This window comes from Pongo abelii, chromosome 12, assembly GCF_028885655.2.
Source record: "Pongo abelii isolate AG06213 chromosome 12, NHGRI_mPonAbe1-v2.0_pri, whole genome shotgun sequence".
Lineage (NCBI taxonomy): Eukaryota > Metazoa > Chordata > Mammalia > Primates > Hominidae > Pongo > Pongo abelii.
The window spans coordinates 88,597,314-88,616,498 of NC_071997.2; the positions used below are offsets into that span (position 1 = coordinate 88,597,314).

A 19,185-nucleotide genomic window follows, 5' to 3' on the forward strand; every position below is an offset into this window, starting at 1 on the left:
TCAAAACAGAATGCTTAGCGCTGAATATACGAGTTACAAAAACAAAACAAAAAGTGCTGTGCAGTTAGGAACAAGATGGCAGAGCACCTAATATTTAATAAGGAACATGTTGTTTAAAAGATGTTTCCTACACAGTCATTCATATAATACCTTGATTTTTCTAATAATGTTAGAATGTTTCTTTCATTAAAATAATTACATAATTACAGTCTTCTGAAGTGTTAGGGTTTATATCTTCAGTGTCTTCACTCTTTCCCTAAGTTCTTAGTGGAGTATGTTGAGCCTGTACTATACATATTTTACTGTTAAAAAAAATTTTTTTAAGTAACTTTCCCACATATTCTTACTTTTTCAGATATTTTCTTTCTTTGCAGAAATATAGCCCCCAGATCAGTGTCTTCGTGGTTACTGCTTTGGCTTTCTCACTAGTGACTTATCTTAGGGAACAGCAGATCTAATTTGGAAACTTATCCCAAATTTGGTTACATTCATTGTCCTCTCAACTATGTTGCCTTCATTGCTGGAATTTCAGTAGTATTGAGTGTTTTGGGCTTGAAAACAACTACTCTGTTAAGTGCTTAATAGAACTCACAGTATTGATCTGCTTTTTTTCTTTTTTTGAGGCAGAGTCTCGCTCTGTCGCCCAGGCTAGAGTGCAGTGGTGCGATCTGGCCTCACTGCAACCTCCTCTGCCTACTGGTTCAAGCAATTCTTCTGCCTCAGCCTCCCAAGTAGCTGGGATTACAGGTGCCCACCACCACGCCCAGCTGATTTTTGTATTTTTAGTAGAGATGGGATTTCACCATGTTGGCCAGGCTGGTCTCAAACTCCTAATCTTAGGTGATCAGCCTGCCTAGGCCTCGCAAAATGCTGGCATTGCAGGTGTGAGCCACTGCACCCGACCCGATAATGCCTTTTGCCTTCAGCTGGGCATTAAAAAGTACATTTTTAAATTAGTTTTCAGAAATTACATAATAAATGTTTGTTGATAAATTAGAGAACACAAGTAAGTGGTAGGGCTGTACAATCTCTTCATAGTTCCTTGAGATAGTCATTGCTTAGCATGTATATTCTTTCAGATGTATAATAGGCTGGAGAAATCTCTTTTAGCAAAAAAGTATACTGTTCATATTATCGAGCAACTCTTAATACTGTTCCTATTATCCACCTAACTTGACAGAGGCTATAGTTTAATAAAAAGAAAGAACATTCTTATTTTTCTTTTAAAAACTTACTTCTTTTTGGCTTCATTACTTTCAAACTCCCCCTAAAAGTCTCTGTTTCTGGCCTACTAGAGACCTGAAGAAAAATTACACTTCTCTCATGTTTGTTTCATGATGAACTTTTTTTCATTTGACACCTTTTCATATCAGTATTTAATTCCACAAAATATATTTTATGCTTGTATGCTGTTTCATTGTATGGGTATGCCATAATTTATTTTTTATCATTGCTTATTGCTGATTAGGTGGTTTTTAAGTATACTATAATAAAATGATTCAATAAGTGTATTTGAGCTAAATTTTGACTCATATATTTAAATTGTTAAACAAATGATGTTGGAACAAGTGATGAGCCTCTCTGAGTTAAATTAAATTAAATTAGATCCTGGCCGAACTGTATGCCCCAAAAAATTTTAGATTAATGCATTGAATTTTTGTTTTGTCTTGAATGGGAGAATTGTTCTAGTGTCCTCAGTAGTAAACTCATCCTGGAAGTAAGGCCCTCTAAAGGCATCAGACCATCTGTATTTGAAGACAGGCATTTAACTTAGAATGCTGAAATGTCATCTTTAAATTTTTGCTAAAATTCTATTACTGAGCTTATGTATTTTTCTAGAAAATCAGAAAATATGGTGATTCAAAGAATCAGGAAAACAGCAACTTTGGTATATCAAAATATTGTTAGCTGAGATGTATTCTCATTGATATATGCTTTATCTCCAGGAAAATGGATGTCTGTCTGATAGTGATACATTTTCCCAAGCTGGATTGAGAATTGAAGCAGCAAATGGGAACTTAGACTTTATATTATCATTTTGTAAGTATACAACATTAGCGGTAAACTTGATAGATGTTTATTTCAGTTACTATTGAGGGCATGCAGGGTAGTTCACGCAATGAAAGCAAGGAAGGTTTATATGTTTTGTTAAAGCCAGACTGATAAAACGGTTTATGAGTTGAACTTGTGGATAATTTGTAAGTAATTTTAATGTTACAAGGACATTGAATATTATATGTAATATGGTGTTAGACTGAAGGTTGGACTGGAGACCCTGAAGACGTGGATATTCTTTATAATTTGGCCACCGATTATGTGATTTAGAAGTCTTCTAACCTCTCTGCTTCACTTTTACTAAACAGGGATAGTACTACCTAACTTGGGGGAGTTGTGAAAATCAAATGCGATATTGTTTCTGAAGTATTTTTTAAACTAACATCTATTGTAAAGACTTCTAGTCTTCATTAACAAAGACACAGCAAATATTTACTAAACATTTTTAAATGCTAGGGTGCTTTATAATGCTTATCACATGTTAATACAGTTATCTCCATTGATAGATGACTAAAGGCATAGAGAAGTTAAATGATTTGCCCAAGGTTAGTGATTTGAACCAGAAGTAAGATGTTCAGACTTTAGCTTTGTTCTTTTCACCATACTGCACTTTATTTTATTTTATTTTATTTATTTTTGAGACACAGTCTCACTCTGTCACCTAGGCTGGAATGCAGTGGTGCAAACTTGGCTCACTACATCCTCTGCCTCCTGGGTTCAAGCGATTCTCCTGCCTCAGCCTCCTGAGTAGCTGGGATTATAGGCACATGCCACTATGCCCAGCTAATTTTTTGTATTTTTAGTAGAGACAGAGTTTCACCACTCCTGACCACAAGTGATCTGCCTGTCTCAGCCTCCCAAAGTGCTGGGATTACAGGTGTGAGCCACTGCGCCTGACCTATATTTTATTTTTAACTAATAAATACGACATTCCTAAGAGACCTTATTTTTTAACACGTCCATGGTGTTGCTTGACAGTTTTTCAGATCTTCTGAAAAATATGTCATTTACAAACAAAACACAGACATACATTAAATTTTAGCTCCCTAAAATGTTAACAGTTAAGCTCTCATTAATGTTATATTCAGACTGTATAGGTGGAAGCTTTATATAAACCAGGTTATTGGTATGTATTACTTGTGCATGTCACTTAAAATATTTGTTGTAATATTGTAAGGGGAAGGCAAAGTGTCCAGTATGAAAAATGGTGACTGTTGTAGTTATTTGAGTCAAATATTGAGTATTATTGCTGGCTGCTATCTGAGTGTATTGATTTTGCCTTCCACTCTGTATACTATATAGATTTTCCAATCTGACAAGAAGAAAACAGAGAAGCATTAGCAGAGGAATCTGGGCTCACGAGGTGGATCCATGAGAGCTGTCTTTTCCTTTTATCATATCATCCATTCCACTTCGTTGTCAGCCTCTTGATTTTTCAGGCTTGTTTGTTGCTAAGGAAACTAGATGCTTTTTGTCAGCAGCCTTCCAGCTGAGATGTTTCTGGTCATCTTTTTAATGAATAAAAACTTGACAATATTCTGTAGCATACTATTTTGAATAGTATAAAAATGAATTTTCAAGAGGTTGTTTATTAGATTTGAAAAAGAAAAATGCCAAGAAGTTTGCCAAGTATTTGAGCTTTTCCTGTCAGTGCCTTCCCCTCCAGCTTTGATTTACAAGTCTTTGAAGAGCGGTTCGTTCTATAATTGCTGGTATGTGCTTTAGGCAGCTCTTAGGAATGCAGTACTGGTTACTACATCACAGGAAATGTCAGGTAGTAGAGAACAGTAAATGGATTATCTTGATTAAGTTTTGGAGTTAGTAGAGAACATTTTCCCACTTGTGTTTGTAGGCATGGAAAATTAATTTGATCACATAAAATTAAAAGCTGCTGAGAGGCATGTGGTGGTGTTCCCTTTAAAATTCCTTGAGTGACTCAGTGCAAGTCATTTTAAAAATGACTTTTAGATTTTCAAATGCTATAAAAGCACTGAGAAACTTAGGCTTCTTGTTCAAGGAATATAGCAGCTGATCTAAAACAATTCTCCTTATGTGTGTGGGTTAATTTGTTATTTTTGGGGAGATGAACACTTTTCCCATGGGATTTTTCTTGAATGAAACCAGTTAACTTGACTTTCACTTAAACTGTATTTATTGTCTTCAGAATTTGCTTCTACTATGAATTCCTCTCTAATCCCATCCTTTTTGTATTATTCAGTAGCCACATTACATTTATAGTGAAAAGATTAACTCTATTACTTATAACATGGTCCCATTTTAATACAATTGCAGGGAAAAATAAATTCAGGGAATGCCTACTGTGGTCTCATCCCTTGCTAGTTTGGCAAGAGTTACGTGAAGAGTCAGTGTAAGGTGTGATTCTTACATGATGGCAAATCAGGCTTATAATGTCAGCATTGAAACATACAAGGTTGTAGACTGTTAAATGTCAAAATGAGTAGTATAGTAAACAAATACTCAGCAAAGTGAAAGATCAATATAAGTCAATTACATAACAGACGTATGACCTATTTTATTATTACTTTAGGTGGTTACTCTTGTGTGAGTGCAGGTCATTGATCATAGTGGAAAATGAAATGAGAAAGTATGAATGGTTCAGCAGAACCCAACACCTCTCTGAGAAAAGAATTTTTCCTCTCACGTGCTGTCTTTAAAGAACAAAAGTCCTGTAGGGTATTATAGTCTCTCTCTCATGGTGCCACCATGTCTAACAACATACAGCCTCAATGTGTGTACCAGGCTGACTCTGAGTCTACTGGTATGTTAGTAATTGCCATTTATAGGAAAGGATATTTACAAATTAATTAGTTGTATATATTCATGAAAATTAAAAATACATTAAAAGGGTAGCTTATATTGCAGATATATATATATTACTGCATTGTCTAATTTTGTATGAAAACATTTTTATTTTTTAAATACAATTTCCAAAATGAAAACTAAAAGGTATTGATATAAATATGTTTTCAATTTGATAATACAGGGTTTTTAAATTTGTTTGGTCTGAGATTTAATGATGGTCATTTTCTTTTGCAGTGAAATCAAATACATTGCCTATCTCGCTGCAGTCTATAAGAAGTAGCCTACTGCTAGGCTTCAGGAGGTAAGATGATCAACTTAAATGTTCCTTGCCTGAACATGGACTGATTTCTCCTGTCCTTTTGACTTATTGCATGAGGAAAAATACAAATATTCTTATCTTTCAGTGTACATTCAGTTTACCTGAAATAACCTTAGCCTGTTTAATTTTTCCTTTTAAGTGGCTGAATTAAATTTAGGCAGCTTTGTATCATCTTTTCTGAGAAATGCACACAGGTTTGGTAAAGATCCTGTTTCCAGGAAGAAAGTCCTGTTTCAAAATGGCAAGTTGGAGTTATAGACAAATTTGCATATGTATGTTCAGCTTATTCTTTGAGCGTTTAATTGCAAGGTGACTTTTATTCAGTTAAGTATCATTCTCCCCTTCTGTGTACTCAGAGAATGTTAATGACCTTGCCCTTCCAATTTTGTTATTTTGAAAATAGATAAACATAAAGAAAAGCTGAAAGAATAGTAAAAGGGAATACTCTCATACCACCCTTTTTTATTTGATTTATTTTTTTGAGACGGAGTTTTGCTCTGTCACCCAGGCTGCAATGCAGTGGTGTGATCCCGGCTCACTGCGACGTCCGCCTCCTGGGTTCAGGTGATTCTTCTGCCTCAGCCTCCTGAGTAGCTGGGACTACCGGTGCCCACCACCACGCCCAGCTAAGTTTTGTATTTTTAGTAGAGATGGGGTTTCACCATGTTGGCCAGGCTGGTCTCGAACTCCTGACCTCAGGTGATTCACCTGCCTCGGCCTCCCAAAGTGCTGGGTTTACAGGTATGAGCCACAGTGCCCGTCCTCCGTAATACCCTTTGTGTAGATTTGCCAGTTGTTAATATTTTGCCATGTCTACTTTCTCTCATACCCTCTTTCTCTACACAGAAAGTACACACACACACACACACACACACACACACACACACACACACACACACACACACACACACACGTTTTTTTCTTTTTGGCTGAACCACTTGAAGTTGTAGGCATAATGACACTGGATCTTTCAGCATATTTCTCTTAAGTCATCATCTCTAAAATCACAACATCAGTATCACTCTTAAAAAATTAACAATACTGTACCACCATCTGATATATGTAGTCCATGTTCAGATTTTCCCACTTTAACAAGTTTCCTTTATAGATGTTTCACTTTTTGACTGAGGAGTCAATTAAATTAATGCATTGGATTTGATTGCTACATCTCTTTATTATCTTAATTCAGAACAATTTCCGTAGCTTTTTTGTTTGTTTTTTAAGAACACTGGTTTTTTTTTTGTTTTGTTTTTTAAGAGCCCAGGCTGGAATGTCTCGTCCACATTTTGTATTTTTCTGTTTTTTTTTTCCCATGATGAGACTCAGATTAAGCATTTTTAGCAAGAATACTTCATAGGTGATGGGCACGTCTTACATTGTGTCACATCAACAGATATAAAGGCAGGTGTGCAATAATGATGCCACCACCAAAGTTTGATCACTTGGTTAAGATGGTGATTCGCACATCTGTCTTGCAGAGGCACCTCGTCCACTTTGTAATTACTAAGAAGACTATGGGGTGATAATTTGAGACTGTGTCTACCCTGTTTTTCCATTACTTTTCCCTCCTTGGTTTTAGCAGTCATTGGTAATCCTTGTTGAACCAGTTACTGGTAGTTAACACAAGGATGAGTTTCTTTTTTTGAGAGAGGGTCTCGCTCTGTCCCCAAGGCCAGAGTGCAGTGGGTAATCAGCCTACTGCAGCCTTTACCTCCCGGGCTCAAGCAATCCTGCCATCTTAGCCTCCTGAGCAGCTGGGACTATGGGCTCATGCCACCATGCCTGGCTGATTTTTAAAATTTTTTTGTAGAGACGGGATCTCACTATGTTGCCCAGGCTGTTCTGTTGAGAGAAGCAATGTAGCACAGTGATTCATAATTTTCTTTCTTTTTTTTTTTTTTTTTTTTGAGACAGAGTCTTGCTCTGTCACCCAGGCTGCAGTGCAGTGGTACAAACATGGTTCATTGCAGCCTCCAAATCCTGAGCTCAAGTAATCCTCCTGCTTCAGGCTCCCATTTAGCCAAGACTACAGGTGTGCACCACCACGCCCAGCTAATTAAAAATTTTTTTTTGTGGAGATGGAGTCTCACCATGTTGCCCAGGCTGGTCTTGAACTCCTGGCCTCAGGTGATCTTCCCACCTCTGCCTCCCAAGGTGCTGGTATTGCAGGTGTGAGCCACTGCACCTGCCGCCCTAATCTTTTTTGATTCATTGATCCCTTTGAGAATTTGTTGGAAGCTATGGCTCATCTTTCCCTGCAAAAGATGCATATTATAAAATTATGACTATAATTTAATGGAGTTCATGAAGTACTTTCCCTCTCCCTATAAAAACCCTTATCGTGGAAGCCAAAATTAAGAGCCTGGAGTGTATCCTTCCATGCTTTTCTCTGTATAGAAGCAGAGACCTGTAAGAGGTGTTTGAAGTTTTGTTTTGTTTTGTTTAAACAGAAGTAATATATCATGCTTTACATACTACTCATCTTTATTTTTCACTTAACAATACTGCATGAACATCTCTTGGTCTACTGATATAAATCTAAGTGTTTATATCTGCAGGGGATTCCATGGTAGGGCTATACCATAAATTTTCAATCACTCCTTTATTAATGGACTCAGATTCCTTCTAATTTTTGCCACTACGAAAACAAAGTGGTACGTTAAATGTTGTGTCCATATATATATGTGTGTTTGTGCACATGCATGCACGTGTGTGTGTATATCTATATATTATATATACATTAGTTTATCCCCCCTCAATGGCTAGAATGTAAAAAAGAGACGTCAGTTTTCAAGAGTGTATGTATTCTTTAATAGCTACTATCATACTACTTTCCAGAAAAAGTTGTATTAGCTCATACTTAGATTAGCAATTCACACTTCTACCAGCAATGTATGAGAGTACCCACTTCCTGCAAACTTACAAGTATTAGACATTACAATGCTTTTTAACTTTGGCCTAGCTGATGGATGACAAATGACATCTTAAAGTATAATTTTCAATTTGCATCTTCCTAACTATTAAGCAGGGTTAGAGCATACTTATCGGCCATTTGGATTTCTTCTTCTGTGAAATACCTATTTAAATTTTTTGCCAGTTTTCTACTAGGTCATACAATTTTTCTTGTCAATTTGTAAGATATTGCATTTGAGGGATATTTATCTATACACTATCACATGTGAAATATGTTTTTTTTTAAACCTTGTTGCAGAGATGAGAGAGAAATGTAAAGATAAGATCTTGGATAGTTACTGGAAGGAGTCAAAGGAGTTTGTAGTCAGTGTCGCAAGCTACAGAGATGTAGGGGAGATAGTACTATAAAAAGAGGGTGTTCAGTTTGGTATTTGGAAAAGTTACTGAGTTTTTTTTTTTTTTCAAAATGGGGATGAGGTCTCGCTATGTTGCCCAGGGTGGTGTTAAATTCCTGGGCTCAAGTGAACCCCCAGCCTTGGCCTCCCAAAGTGCTGGGATTACAGGCATGAACCACCGGCCTGGCCATTATTGAGTATCTTTAAGAGAAGAGTTTTGATACTATTGTAGTGGAAGAAGCCCAGCTAGAATCTCTGAGAATCTTGGTGTCTTTGTTTTGTTTTTAGTGATTGGATTATGTATACTATAACTGAATTTATCTGTGCTTTCAGATATTTATATTTTTATTTGAATAGATACATTGAAAATATTGGAAAATGGATTACCTTTTCCAATATTACCTTAATGGATTATTACCTTAATGGATTACCTTAACCACACCAAGCTAGGTGCTTTGCGTCTCCCCTGACTTAAATCCTTTTTGGTGCTTTCCCTATTTGTTAGCATCTAAAATTTTTAATTGATTCCTGGATTTAAAACTAGCCACAGATTGGTCATTTTTTTAACTTTCCACTTTAAAGTTAGATAAAATGTTTAAATATGTTTAACAAAGGGGACACTACCCAGGAGCCTCCAGTGTTTGCACAGTTGCAAATCCGTCTTTATTCTTGACATAGTAAAAATAAGTTTAAGCGGATTCCTTCCAGAAACACATTTCAACATGTAAGTCCTAAAACTGTATACTGTTGGTTAATTTTTCTTATTGTAGATAAAGAAAAATTTTAGGTTGTGGTAACTTGGCATTTTTCATAAGAATATGTGCCTAATTCAGAGCACTTGTGTGACTACAGGTGATTTCTTTCTTCTACTCCAAAAACTAGTCTTCGTAACTATGAATGTTTATAGAAGGTACTCTGTCTTCTGCCAAGGTTGGGGAAGGGATGAATCAGGGCAGGAGCTGCAGAGAAATTGCTGAGATGCATATTGAGTTTGTAGAGGGGAAGGGAAGGGTTTTTCAGGCCGAGGCATTGAGGCTTGAGAGAACAGTGGTTCTGGGGAAGTGTAAGTAGATTGGTAGTAGCTTAAGAAACTATGAAATAATTACAAGAAATAAAGCCAAAATGGTAGCCCAGAGGTCTTTATGAGTAGTCTCATTCTAAATTAGGATATTTGGACCTTGAGTCACATGGCTTCGAGCCATTGAAAGGTTTACATGATGAAGTTAAGATTGACAGATATTCAAAGGGGAGAGTACAGGTAAAGGTAGATGGGGGACAGGAAACATTAGGAGATCATTCACAATTTATGGGATCCTTTGAGGGGACTATGGGATTTCCAGTTGAAGGTATTTTACATCGCCTTACCAAAGGCTACCATTGCCTTACCAAAAGCTGAAATTGATCTCAACAGACATATGGGGTTAACCTTTTCTCCAAACCTGTTCTTCAAACAGGAAGAAAAGTGTAAATGGAATTAGGTGTAGAGAAAGCAATGTCTTTTCTTAAATGCCACTTGCTCACAAACTTCATTTGGTTGTGGGTAGAAGAGAAGACAAGCATTTGTCTTTCCATTGTTCATGTTAGACAATGGAGACATTGAAATGTTCATTAACTTGCCATGATCACATGGTATGTAAGACATCAATAAAATGTAGTACCCTGACTTAAATGAGTTCTACCTAAAATTTGTTAGTTTATTAAATAGCAAATGCCAAAGCTCATAGCCAAACTGCCTGGGTTCAAAATGACTCCACTATTTTATTCCTTTGGAGAACTTGGAAATTTAATTTTTTCTTTTTTATTGTGAACTGTGTTATACATTCAGAGGCATATCTAAAACTTAAATGTACCACATAAAAAAGATAAACCAAATACGTGGTACCCACCTCTGAGACCAGGACATAGAATGTCAGTGGGATCCTAAAAGCCTCTTGTGTGCTGCTTCTCAATCCCATGATGCCTTCCCCTGCTGTTGAGGTGCCTGCTTTTGAGGCTTGTGTATATCATTCCCTTGCTTCCCTAAATAATTAGGCCACTTTTATCTAACCCCAAGCAATATATAATTTAGTTTGGAAAGACTGATTAACAAACAGAAACCTGGCAATAAGGAAGAATCAACACTGCCAGGAAATATAGTCTGAATACTCTGGGTTAGGGTCTGGCTTCAGTTTTGCTAAAAGTTTACAAAAGACCCTTCTAGGGAAGTCAGTGGGGAAGGTCATGCATGCGTGAGTCCTGGGAAAGAGGATGAATTTACCGTATTTGGGAAGTCTATGGCTAAATGCTAGGCATCTAGCAGAAGTATCTACAGATACTTAAATGTGTTCTGCACCTAAACTCGTCTCCTCAAACTTTCAGGAATATGTCAGAGTAGAACACTTCTGTGGGTGAAGTGAATGTTCTCAGTCTGTCCAAGCAGCAGGGCATGAAAGGCAGAGGAAGTATTGTATCATTACGTGGTCAAAACAATACAGATAATGTAGATCCATTGTTACCTTAGGTTAAAAAAGAGATATAGTAACAGACACCTTGGTGGTGAGGGCCCACACTCTGGACTGGTTAGTTGCTTTTCTTCACTGGGTTCTCACTACATTTTCATCCAGGAGATTCTCTTTTATTCTTTTCTTCCAAGTTGAATCTTTTTGCTTTCTGTATCTGATACTTTTCCTTTTTCTTAGTTTAGTCTTTCTATAGAGGACAACCTTCAGTAGCTTCTTAAGAAAAAGCATATGGAAGGTAAATTTTTTTGAGACCTTGAATACCTGTATTCTAGCCTCAGATACGATTGATAGTTTGCCTACATATAGAATTCTGAGTTGGAAATAATTTGTGTTTAGAATTTTGAAGGTATTGCTCCATGTTTTCTTTACAGTGTTACTGTTGAAAGATTTAAGCCATTCTGATTCCTGACCCTTTATATGTGACTTTTGTTTTTTTTTCTGAGAGGGAGTCTCGCTCTGTCACCCAGGGTGGAGTGCAGTGGCGGGATCTCGGCTGACTGCAAGCTCCGCCTCCCGGGTTAACGCCATTCTCCTGCCTCAGCCTCCCAAGTAGCTGGGACTACAGGTGCCCGCTACCACACCCGGCTAATTTTTTGTATTTTTAGTAGAGATGGGGTTTCACCATGTTGGCCAGGATAGTCTCGATATGTTAACCTCGTGATCCACCCGCCTCGGCCTCCCAAAGTGCTGGGATTACAGGCATGAGCCACCGCGCCCAGCCAACTTATTTTTATAGAACGTCCTCTGAAAGTTTGTAGAATCTTCCCTTTATCACTATTGTTTTGACATTTGACAATTAAGCAAGTTACTTATCTCTGGAAATTTGTGTATCTTCATTTTATCATTAGTATTCTGGAATTTCTAGAATGATTTTTGGAAGTTTCTAGAATCTTCTGGAACTTGTGAAGAATCTCTTGACCACTAGTGTTCTGACCTTTCACTATAGAGCAACCTTATGTATGAGTTTATTTGTTTTGTTTTGTATTTTGTCAATTGTGCTGGATGCTTAGTGGCTCCCCTTAATCTGGCCATTCATATCCCTCGGCTCTGGAAAATTTTAGTTTTAGAAATAATTTTTTCTCTCTTTCTGAAACTCTTAGACTGGTGCTTTCTTTTTTTCTCCTTCGCTTTTCTTGGTTCTTAGTTTCCACTTTCTGTGATATTTCTTAACCTTATCTTCTACCTCGTCCATTGAATTTTTTCTTTCTGCTATCACTTATTTCCAACATCTCTTTTGCATTCTCGAAGTGTTTCTTTTGTAAAATAACATCTTACTGCCTCATAGATATCAACTCTTTATCTCTCATAGGAATTTTTTTCTTTTCTTTTTTTTTTTTTTTTTGAGACAAGGTCTGGCTCTTTTGCCCAGGCTGGAGTGCAGTGCTGTGATCTTGGCTCACTGCAACCTCAACCTCCCAAGTTCAAGCGACTCTCCTGCCTCAGCCTCCCAAGTAGCTGGGACTACAGGTGTGTGCCACCATGCCTGGATAATTTTTGTATCTTTTGTAGAGATGGAGTTGCTCCATGTTGCCCAGGCTGGTCTTGAACTTGTGAGCTCAAGCTGTCTGGCTGCCTCGGCCTTCCAAAGTGCTCGGATTACAGGCGTGAGCCACCGCACCTGGCCTCTCATAGGAAATATAGTAATAGTTTTCTTCCTTCTTCATGCTTATTGTCTACTGTCTCCAAGTTTGTGTGAGTGTGTACTGTTTTCCCTTTTTCCCCCCTAAATGTCTGGGAATCCTTAAAAGTAGGAAATGCAAGAAGCCATCCGAAGCTCTGGGTTTGTTAGTGGGGTGTGTTGACTTGGTGCCTTGTTCTAGGGATAGCTAAGTGGCTGTTGAGATTGTCATTGTATTTTTGTGTCTTTCTTCATAGGATGGGGCATTCCCCAATGAAAAGTCTTCAGGACACTGCATGAGGGAGAGTACTAGGGGCTCCTGTGTTTATCGTGTAGGGTGTATAGTTACTTAATTCTCAGTTCTCCAGGGACTGACTGTTTTACCCTCCAGAGAAGAATCCTCCAGATGTCTGCTGCTGCTGTTGGAGAGAGGGGTGTAGCCTCCCAGCTGTGGAGCTGAGGGAGAGAATCTAAGGGACCTTTTCTCAGTGTAGTCTCCTTTCTTCTACCTTGGTAATGGAGATTTTATTGTATAAGTTTGTTTCCAGATTTCTTCACTGATGTCTTGAGATTTGACATTCTCTTTACTACTAAATTGGTTACCACTTCTCTGTCTGCTTTTAACCTGTAATATTTATTTCTAGTTACCTGTACTTCCCAGTTATTTTATGTGTCATTGAAAACTTTTTATTGCAGTGGGGCATTGGAAAGGAGCAAATTTAGATGCAAATTGTTAGTCTCACACCCACAGCTGACTCAGAAAATGCCTGCATAAGTTTTAAAACTACTTTGCTCCTCAGTTTCTTCATCTTTATAATGGCTCTGATAATTGTGCTTAAAGTGAAGATTTTATGACCATTAAATAAGTTAAAGTGCTTAGAAAACTGTTTAATGCATTCGTGAGTGCTCAGAAAATACTAGTTCTTATTAGTGTATGCCAAGGGCTACGAATGCTACATAATGGACCATTCAAATATGAATAGGAAACTTTCTACCCCAGCATTGTTCACAATACGAAAGTAAGAAAGCAACTGTAAACTAGTCTTCGTAACTATGAATGTTTATAGAAGGTACTCTGTCTTCTGCCAAGGTTGGGGAAGGGATGAATCAGGGCAGGAGCTGCAGAGAAATTGCTGAGATGCATATTGAGTTTGTAGAGGGGAAGGGAAGGGTTTTTCAGGCCGAGGCATTGAGGCTGAGAGAACAGTGGTTCTGGGGAAGTGTAAGTAGATTGGTAGTAGCTTAAGAAACTATGAAATAATTACAAGAAATAAAGCCAAAATGGTAGCCCAGAGGTCTTTATGAGTAGTCTCATTCTAAATTAGGATATTTGGACCTTGAGTCACATGGCTTCGAGCCATTGAAAGGTTTACATGATGAAGTTAAGATTGACAGATATTCAAAGGGGAGAGTACAGGTAAAGGTAGATAGGGGGACAGGAAACATTAGGAGATCATTCACAATTTATGGGATCCTTTGAGGGGACTGTGGAATTTCCAGTTGAAGGTATTTTACATCGCCTTACCAAATTTGTTTCCTCTTCTGGGAAACAAAGAACTTAAATACCTACATGCAGGATTGTCTTTAAAATAAAAAATATAATGTACTTAGAACCTAGTACAAAGTTTGGGTCACTTTTAAGGGGCACGTAGGGAAGGACAGTTCCTGAAAGAGATTGAGTAGCATCTAGCAGATAATGGCTAACAACAACAGAAATTCCAAAACTTAGTGAAAGAGGACCAAAAAAATGTTAGTTGAATTTTGAATTAAAAATCACTGGTAAGTTTAGCATGAGTAGTTTCAGTGGAGTTTGGGGCCGGAAGTCAGATTGCACTGGTTTGGGCACTGGTAACTATTCCTTACAACAACTTGGTTTTGAAGGATTCTGTATATTTTTGTTTTGGTTTCAAACCTATGGCATTCACCATGAAACTTCACATTCAAGGTAGTGCTTTTAGTCATTTTCAGTTGTTTTAGGTATATGTGAAATTTTGAAAGTTTATCTCCATGCCTTCCTTAGGTACTTCATGCCAGGTTTGAGGGCAGCTTAATATCCAATTTTTTTTTTTTTTTTTTGAGACAGAATTTCGCTCTTGTTGCCCAGGCTGGAGTGCAGTGGTGCGATCTCGGCTCACCACAACCTCCGCCTCCCGGGTTCAAGCGATTCTCCTGCCTCAGCCTCCCGAGTAGCTGGGATTACTGGCATGCGCCACCACGCCTGGCTAATTTTGTATTTTTAGTAGAGATGGGGTGTCTCCATGTTGGTCAGGCTGGTCTTGAACTCCTGACCTCAGGTGATCTACCTGCGTCAGCCTCCCAAAGTGCTGCGATTACAGGCGTGAGCCACCACACCCAGCCTTAACTATTTTTTATTTGACAGTAAGTTGATACTTTGATAAAAATATATGGTTAAAGTAAATTAAAAAATAAAATAAAATAAATAAATAAATAAAGGAAGCCCAGCTTACTAATGTTGAGAGTTAAAATAGAAGTACAAAATTTAGACTGGACATGGTATGTGTTTATTTTTTTATTTTGGAATTTTTAAACCTTCACGAAAGTAGAACTCCCATGTACCCATCCCCCAGCTTTAACAGCCAAGATTTTGGCAGTCCTGTTTTACCATTCCGCTTCTCTTTCTTTCCTGGACTATTAAAAATAACTATGGATCTTTGTCATCTACCCATAAATACTTCAGTATATATCTCAGAACTTATTTTAAATAAAACAACATAACCACCATAATATCATACCTGTGACAAAATTAATCCTAGTTGATAATCAGAATTCATCAAATGCCCAAATGGGTCCGGGATACAGCAAAGGAACCATTGCAAGTTTTACCACTTAATATTGTGCACTTTGGCACATTAGCCCCTCACTTTCTTGCAAACTCTGATTTTTCTCTACTTTCCTTTTCCTATTTTTCAAATGTGGTAGGCTACTGGCAAGTTAAGATTCCTTGGAATTAAAGCTCTTTGTAGCCTAACCAAAAAAGATACCTAATTTTTATCTTATTTTACTGTATTTTATTCTTCACTGTTCTAGCTTCAGGTTATACCCTGCTGGAAGACCACATGAGTGATACTCTGTCTTCTCAGGGAATTATATTTAAAGGCACATTAGTTTTGATCACCCGGTCCAGGTGTTGGGATTTCTCCATTATATAGTTACTGTTTTTCCCATTACAAGTAACAAGCAATCTGTGGGCAGTCACTTTGAGACTCACTGTGTCTCCCAGGCTGGAGTGCAGTGGCGCGATCTCGGCTCACTGCAACCTCCACCTCCCGGATTCAGGCAATTCTCCTGCCTCAGCCTCCTGAGTAGCCTGGATTACAGGCATCCACCAACATGCCCGGCTAATTTTTCTACTTTTAGTAGAGACGGGGTTTCACCATGTTGGCCAGGCTGGTCTCAAACTCCTGACCTCAGATGATCCGCCTGCCTTGGCCTCCCAAAGTGCCGGGATTGCAGGTGTGAGCCACCAGGCCTGGCCTATTTTGAATATTTGAAATGGGTGAGTGTCAGCCTTTCTAAATTACCTTTGTCATGAAAATTCATCCTGATACAGCAAACATTTATTTACTTATTAATTTTAATACTTTGATCTGTATGTATTACAAGTATGCATATACTTGAAAATAAACCTGGGTTTATTTTCAATCCTTTGCTGCCCTCTGCAGGTCTATGAATATAAATCTTTGGAGCGAGGTAAGTCCCCCTAATATTGCAAATCATAAGGTGCTTTTAACGTTACAAGCCAATACCATAGGTTGTGTAATAATTTTTATTATGAAACCTATATTTGGTTTTCTACTAAAATTTTGCTGGCAGAGTTAATGTTGAAAAATAATAGTTATGTATGTCTTTTAGTGTTTGTGAATTCAATTGATAAGAATCCAGTGGGAGGAGGGAGAGGATCAGGAAGAATAGCTAATGGATGCTGGGCTTAATACCTGGGTGATGGGATGATCTGTGCAGCCGACCACCGTGGCACACATTTACCTATGTCACAAACCTGCACATCCTGCACATGTACCCCTGAACTTAAAATAAAAGTTGAAAATTAAAAAAAAAAAGAATCCATGAGAATAGACACTTTAATCTTTAGACCCCTTTTGTTTTAGTCTCATTAAGATGAATGGAAATTGTTATTAAATATCTAAAAAATGTAAGTTATTTAGCAGTTCAGGATATTTTACTTTATATTTCAGTAAAACTTTATATAAAATGAGGAAACCAGTGCAGTGTCAACAAGACTAAAAACAATATAATGAGGAAGAATATTGGTCAGTAATTCCTATAAGCTCTTTTCTATTTATAACAGTTCATTCCAAGTGATGTTTATATATCGATTTATAAATCAGTTTAGAGTCTTTCTGTGTGACATTTCACAAAATATTGCAGTTTTCCTTCAACATGGATTTGTTTTTGTTTTTAAAAGATAAACCTATTATTTAAAAACAAAATAATCTCCTTGGCGGGGTGGGGGGGTGGTTTTGAATTACTGTGATATAGAATAATACCTTACTGGGGAGAGGTTTTATTATTTCAAGAATTCAATTTCAGATTGTATTTGTTCTTGTTTGCTTCTCTTGCTGCAATGCACGAATTTTCTGTCTTACCAGATAACAGGATTGTTGTACAAGGATGGACGTTATTGCCAGGAGCCTCAAGGACCAACGGGTAGCGTTTCAATTTCGATGATTGTAACTTATCCACAAATCCATTTTTCTGTGTAATGATGGGTTAGGAGGATTACAACAGTAAACACTTTATTTTTAAAAGTGGAATTTGAAAACATTTGGTTATAAGTCTCTATATTGATTACAACATTTTGAGATCTAAAGTGTTTGATTTTGTTATAATTATTTTTTCTAAAGACGGGGTTGGGAGGCTTTTTCTTTTCAGATATTGGGGAAATGTTTCTTCTAACACCTATGGAAATAGGCTTAAAAATCAGTGATTCTTAGTATTTATGTGCTTTTAATGTTTTGCAGGTGTAGTTAATTTTAAACATAAAATGTAGTGAAGGTTCTTGTGAATTTCCGCTTAAATGTAATTTATTGCCCCAAATACATTGTTTTGACATTTAATAATTTTCATTTTTCATATAATGAAGCTAGAATATATAGTTTTCTGTAAGATGGTACCCCTCTTGAAAGTTTACATTTCTATCCTAGGTATTATTGTAACATGGCCCTATACATTTTATGCTTGAATGCAAAGGAAAATTACTGTTGTTACAAAACATCTTTGTTAATCTTGGTTTTTCATTGGCTAATAGGCAGCTCTCCATAGGATTACTGTATCTGCTTATTAAAATTATTTAACTTTCTATACTCAACATTTAACAATCCTTTCTAATTTTATGTGCTTCCCTAAATATTGTCCACAAAAAAAAAATAGTATAGAAATGTGTACAAGACATTTATTTATTCTTATTACGTGTGATTTGGACAGGAAAGGGGTAAGGCCTTGGGCAGGACCACTTCTGTCACAGAGTGGTGGAAAAAAAATAGATTGAAGTAAGATTCAGTACTGAAAAGCTGTCACTCGGTCTGAAAATAATTAATATTCCTTTCACTCACCAGTTAGATATGTGCTCCCAAACCACATAATCTCTATGCCTCAGTGATCATTGTTGCCATTTCAGAGCCTCTCATCAGGGTGACATCTCACACCAAAATGATTTCTTATAAATTAATCTTGATAACATGACAGTCTCGGTAATTTTAGTGGAATGCTTTCTCTTGTTTTTTTCCACAGAAGCTGTTGGCTATTTTCTTTATAACTTGATTGACAGCATGAGTGACTCAGAGGTACAGGCCAAGGAGGAGCATTTTAGACAATACTTCCATCAGCTGGAGAAGATGGTACCATTTCATTTTTTGCTATATAATGCCTGTCCTGCCTGACATGTATCTATTAGATTTGAAATTGCTGCTTTTAAATACAACCAGACCACTTCTCAATGACATGCAAGAGTTGGAGACTTAAATTATGTCTGAGATAATTTCTGTTAGACAAATTTCAGTTTGGTTGTCTAAAACTCAGGTTTTTTCCCCCCCTCCCTTCTCTTCTCACAGAATGTAAAAATTCCTGAAAATATCTACAGAGGCATTCGTAATCTACTGGATAGCTACCATGTTCCTGAATTGATAAAGGTGTGTGTGAAATAGCAATCAACTGGATAAAATGCTTAACTTATATATAACAGCATGTTAAAATTTTATTTAAATATGATGCTTTTGGCCAGAAAAAAAATTCGTTTCAATCACAGCCATTAAAACGAAGCTTTTCATTGATTGTTCATAAATACTATTTATATATTCATAAATATATTTAAAACATTACATTGATTAATAAAGTATGAAGAGAATGTCTAAAATTTTGGAAAGATGAAAAATAGTAATATGAGGTGAGACTTATAAAATTTGCTTTTGATGTTTGCTGATGTATTTTTACGTGTGTTTTCTAATTCTGGGCTAATTTAAATTTCAATTTTAGGATGTTCACTTGTTGGTTGACAGTAAGAATTTAGACTTTCAAAAAGTAAGT

At 37.0% G+C, this 19,185-nt stretch overlaps 1 protein-coding gene across 3 annotated transcripts in view; it reads left to right on the plus strand.

Moving 5' to 3' along the window:
* LRPPRC (leucine rich pentatricopeptide repeat containing) overlaps positions 1-19,185 on the plus strand; it is a 114,470-nt gene that overhangs the window by 37,923 nt on the left and 57,362 nt on the right. For all 3 annotated transcript variants that reach the window (XM_024242107.3, XM_054547600.2, XM_054547599.2), the window contains 7 exons: positions 1,947-2,040; positions 5,113-5,179; positions 16,308-16,335; positions 17,253-17,310; positions 18,394-18,500; positions 18,714-18,791; positions 19,135-19,179. In XM_024242107.3, coding sequence (XP_024097875.2) covers positions 1,947-2,040; positions 5,113-5,179; positions 16,308-16,335; positions 17,253-17,310; positions 18,394-18,500; positions 18,714-18,791; positions 19,135-19,179 — 477 coding nt within the window. The remainder of the gene's footprint in view (positions 1-1,946; positions 2,041-5,112; positions 5,180-16,307; positions 16,336-17,252; positions 17,311-18,393; positions 18,501-18,713; positions 18,792-19,134; positions 19,180-19,185) is intronic.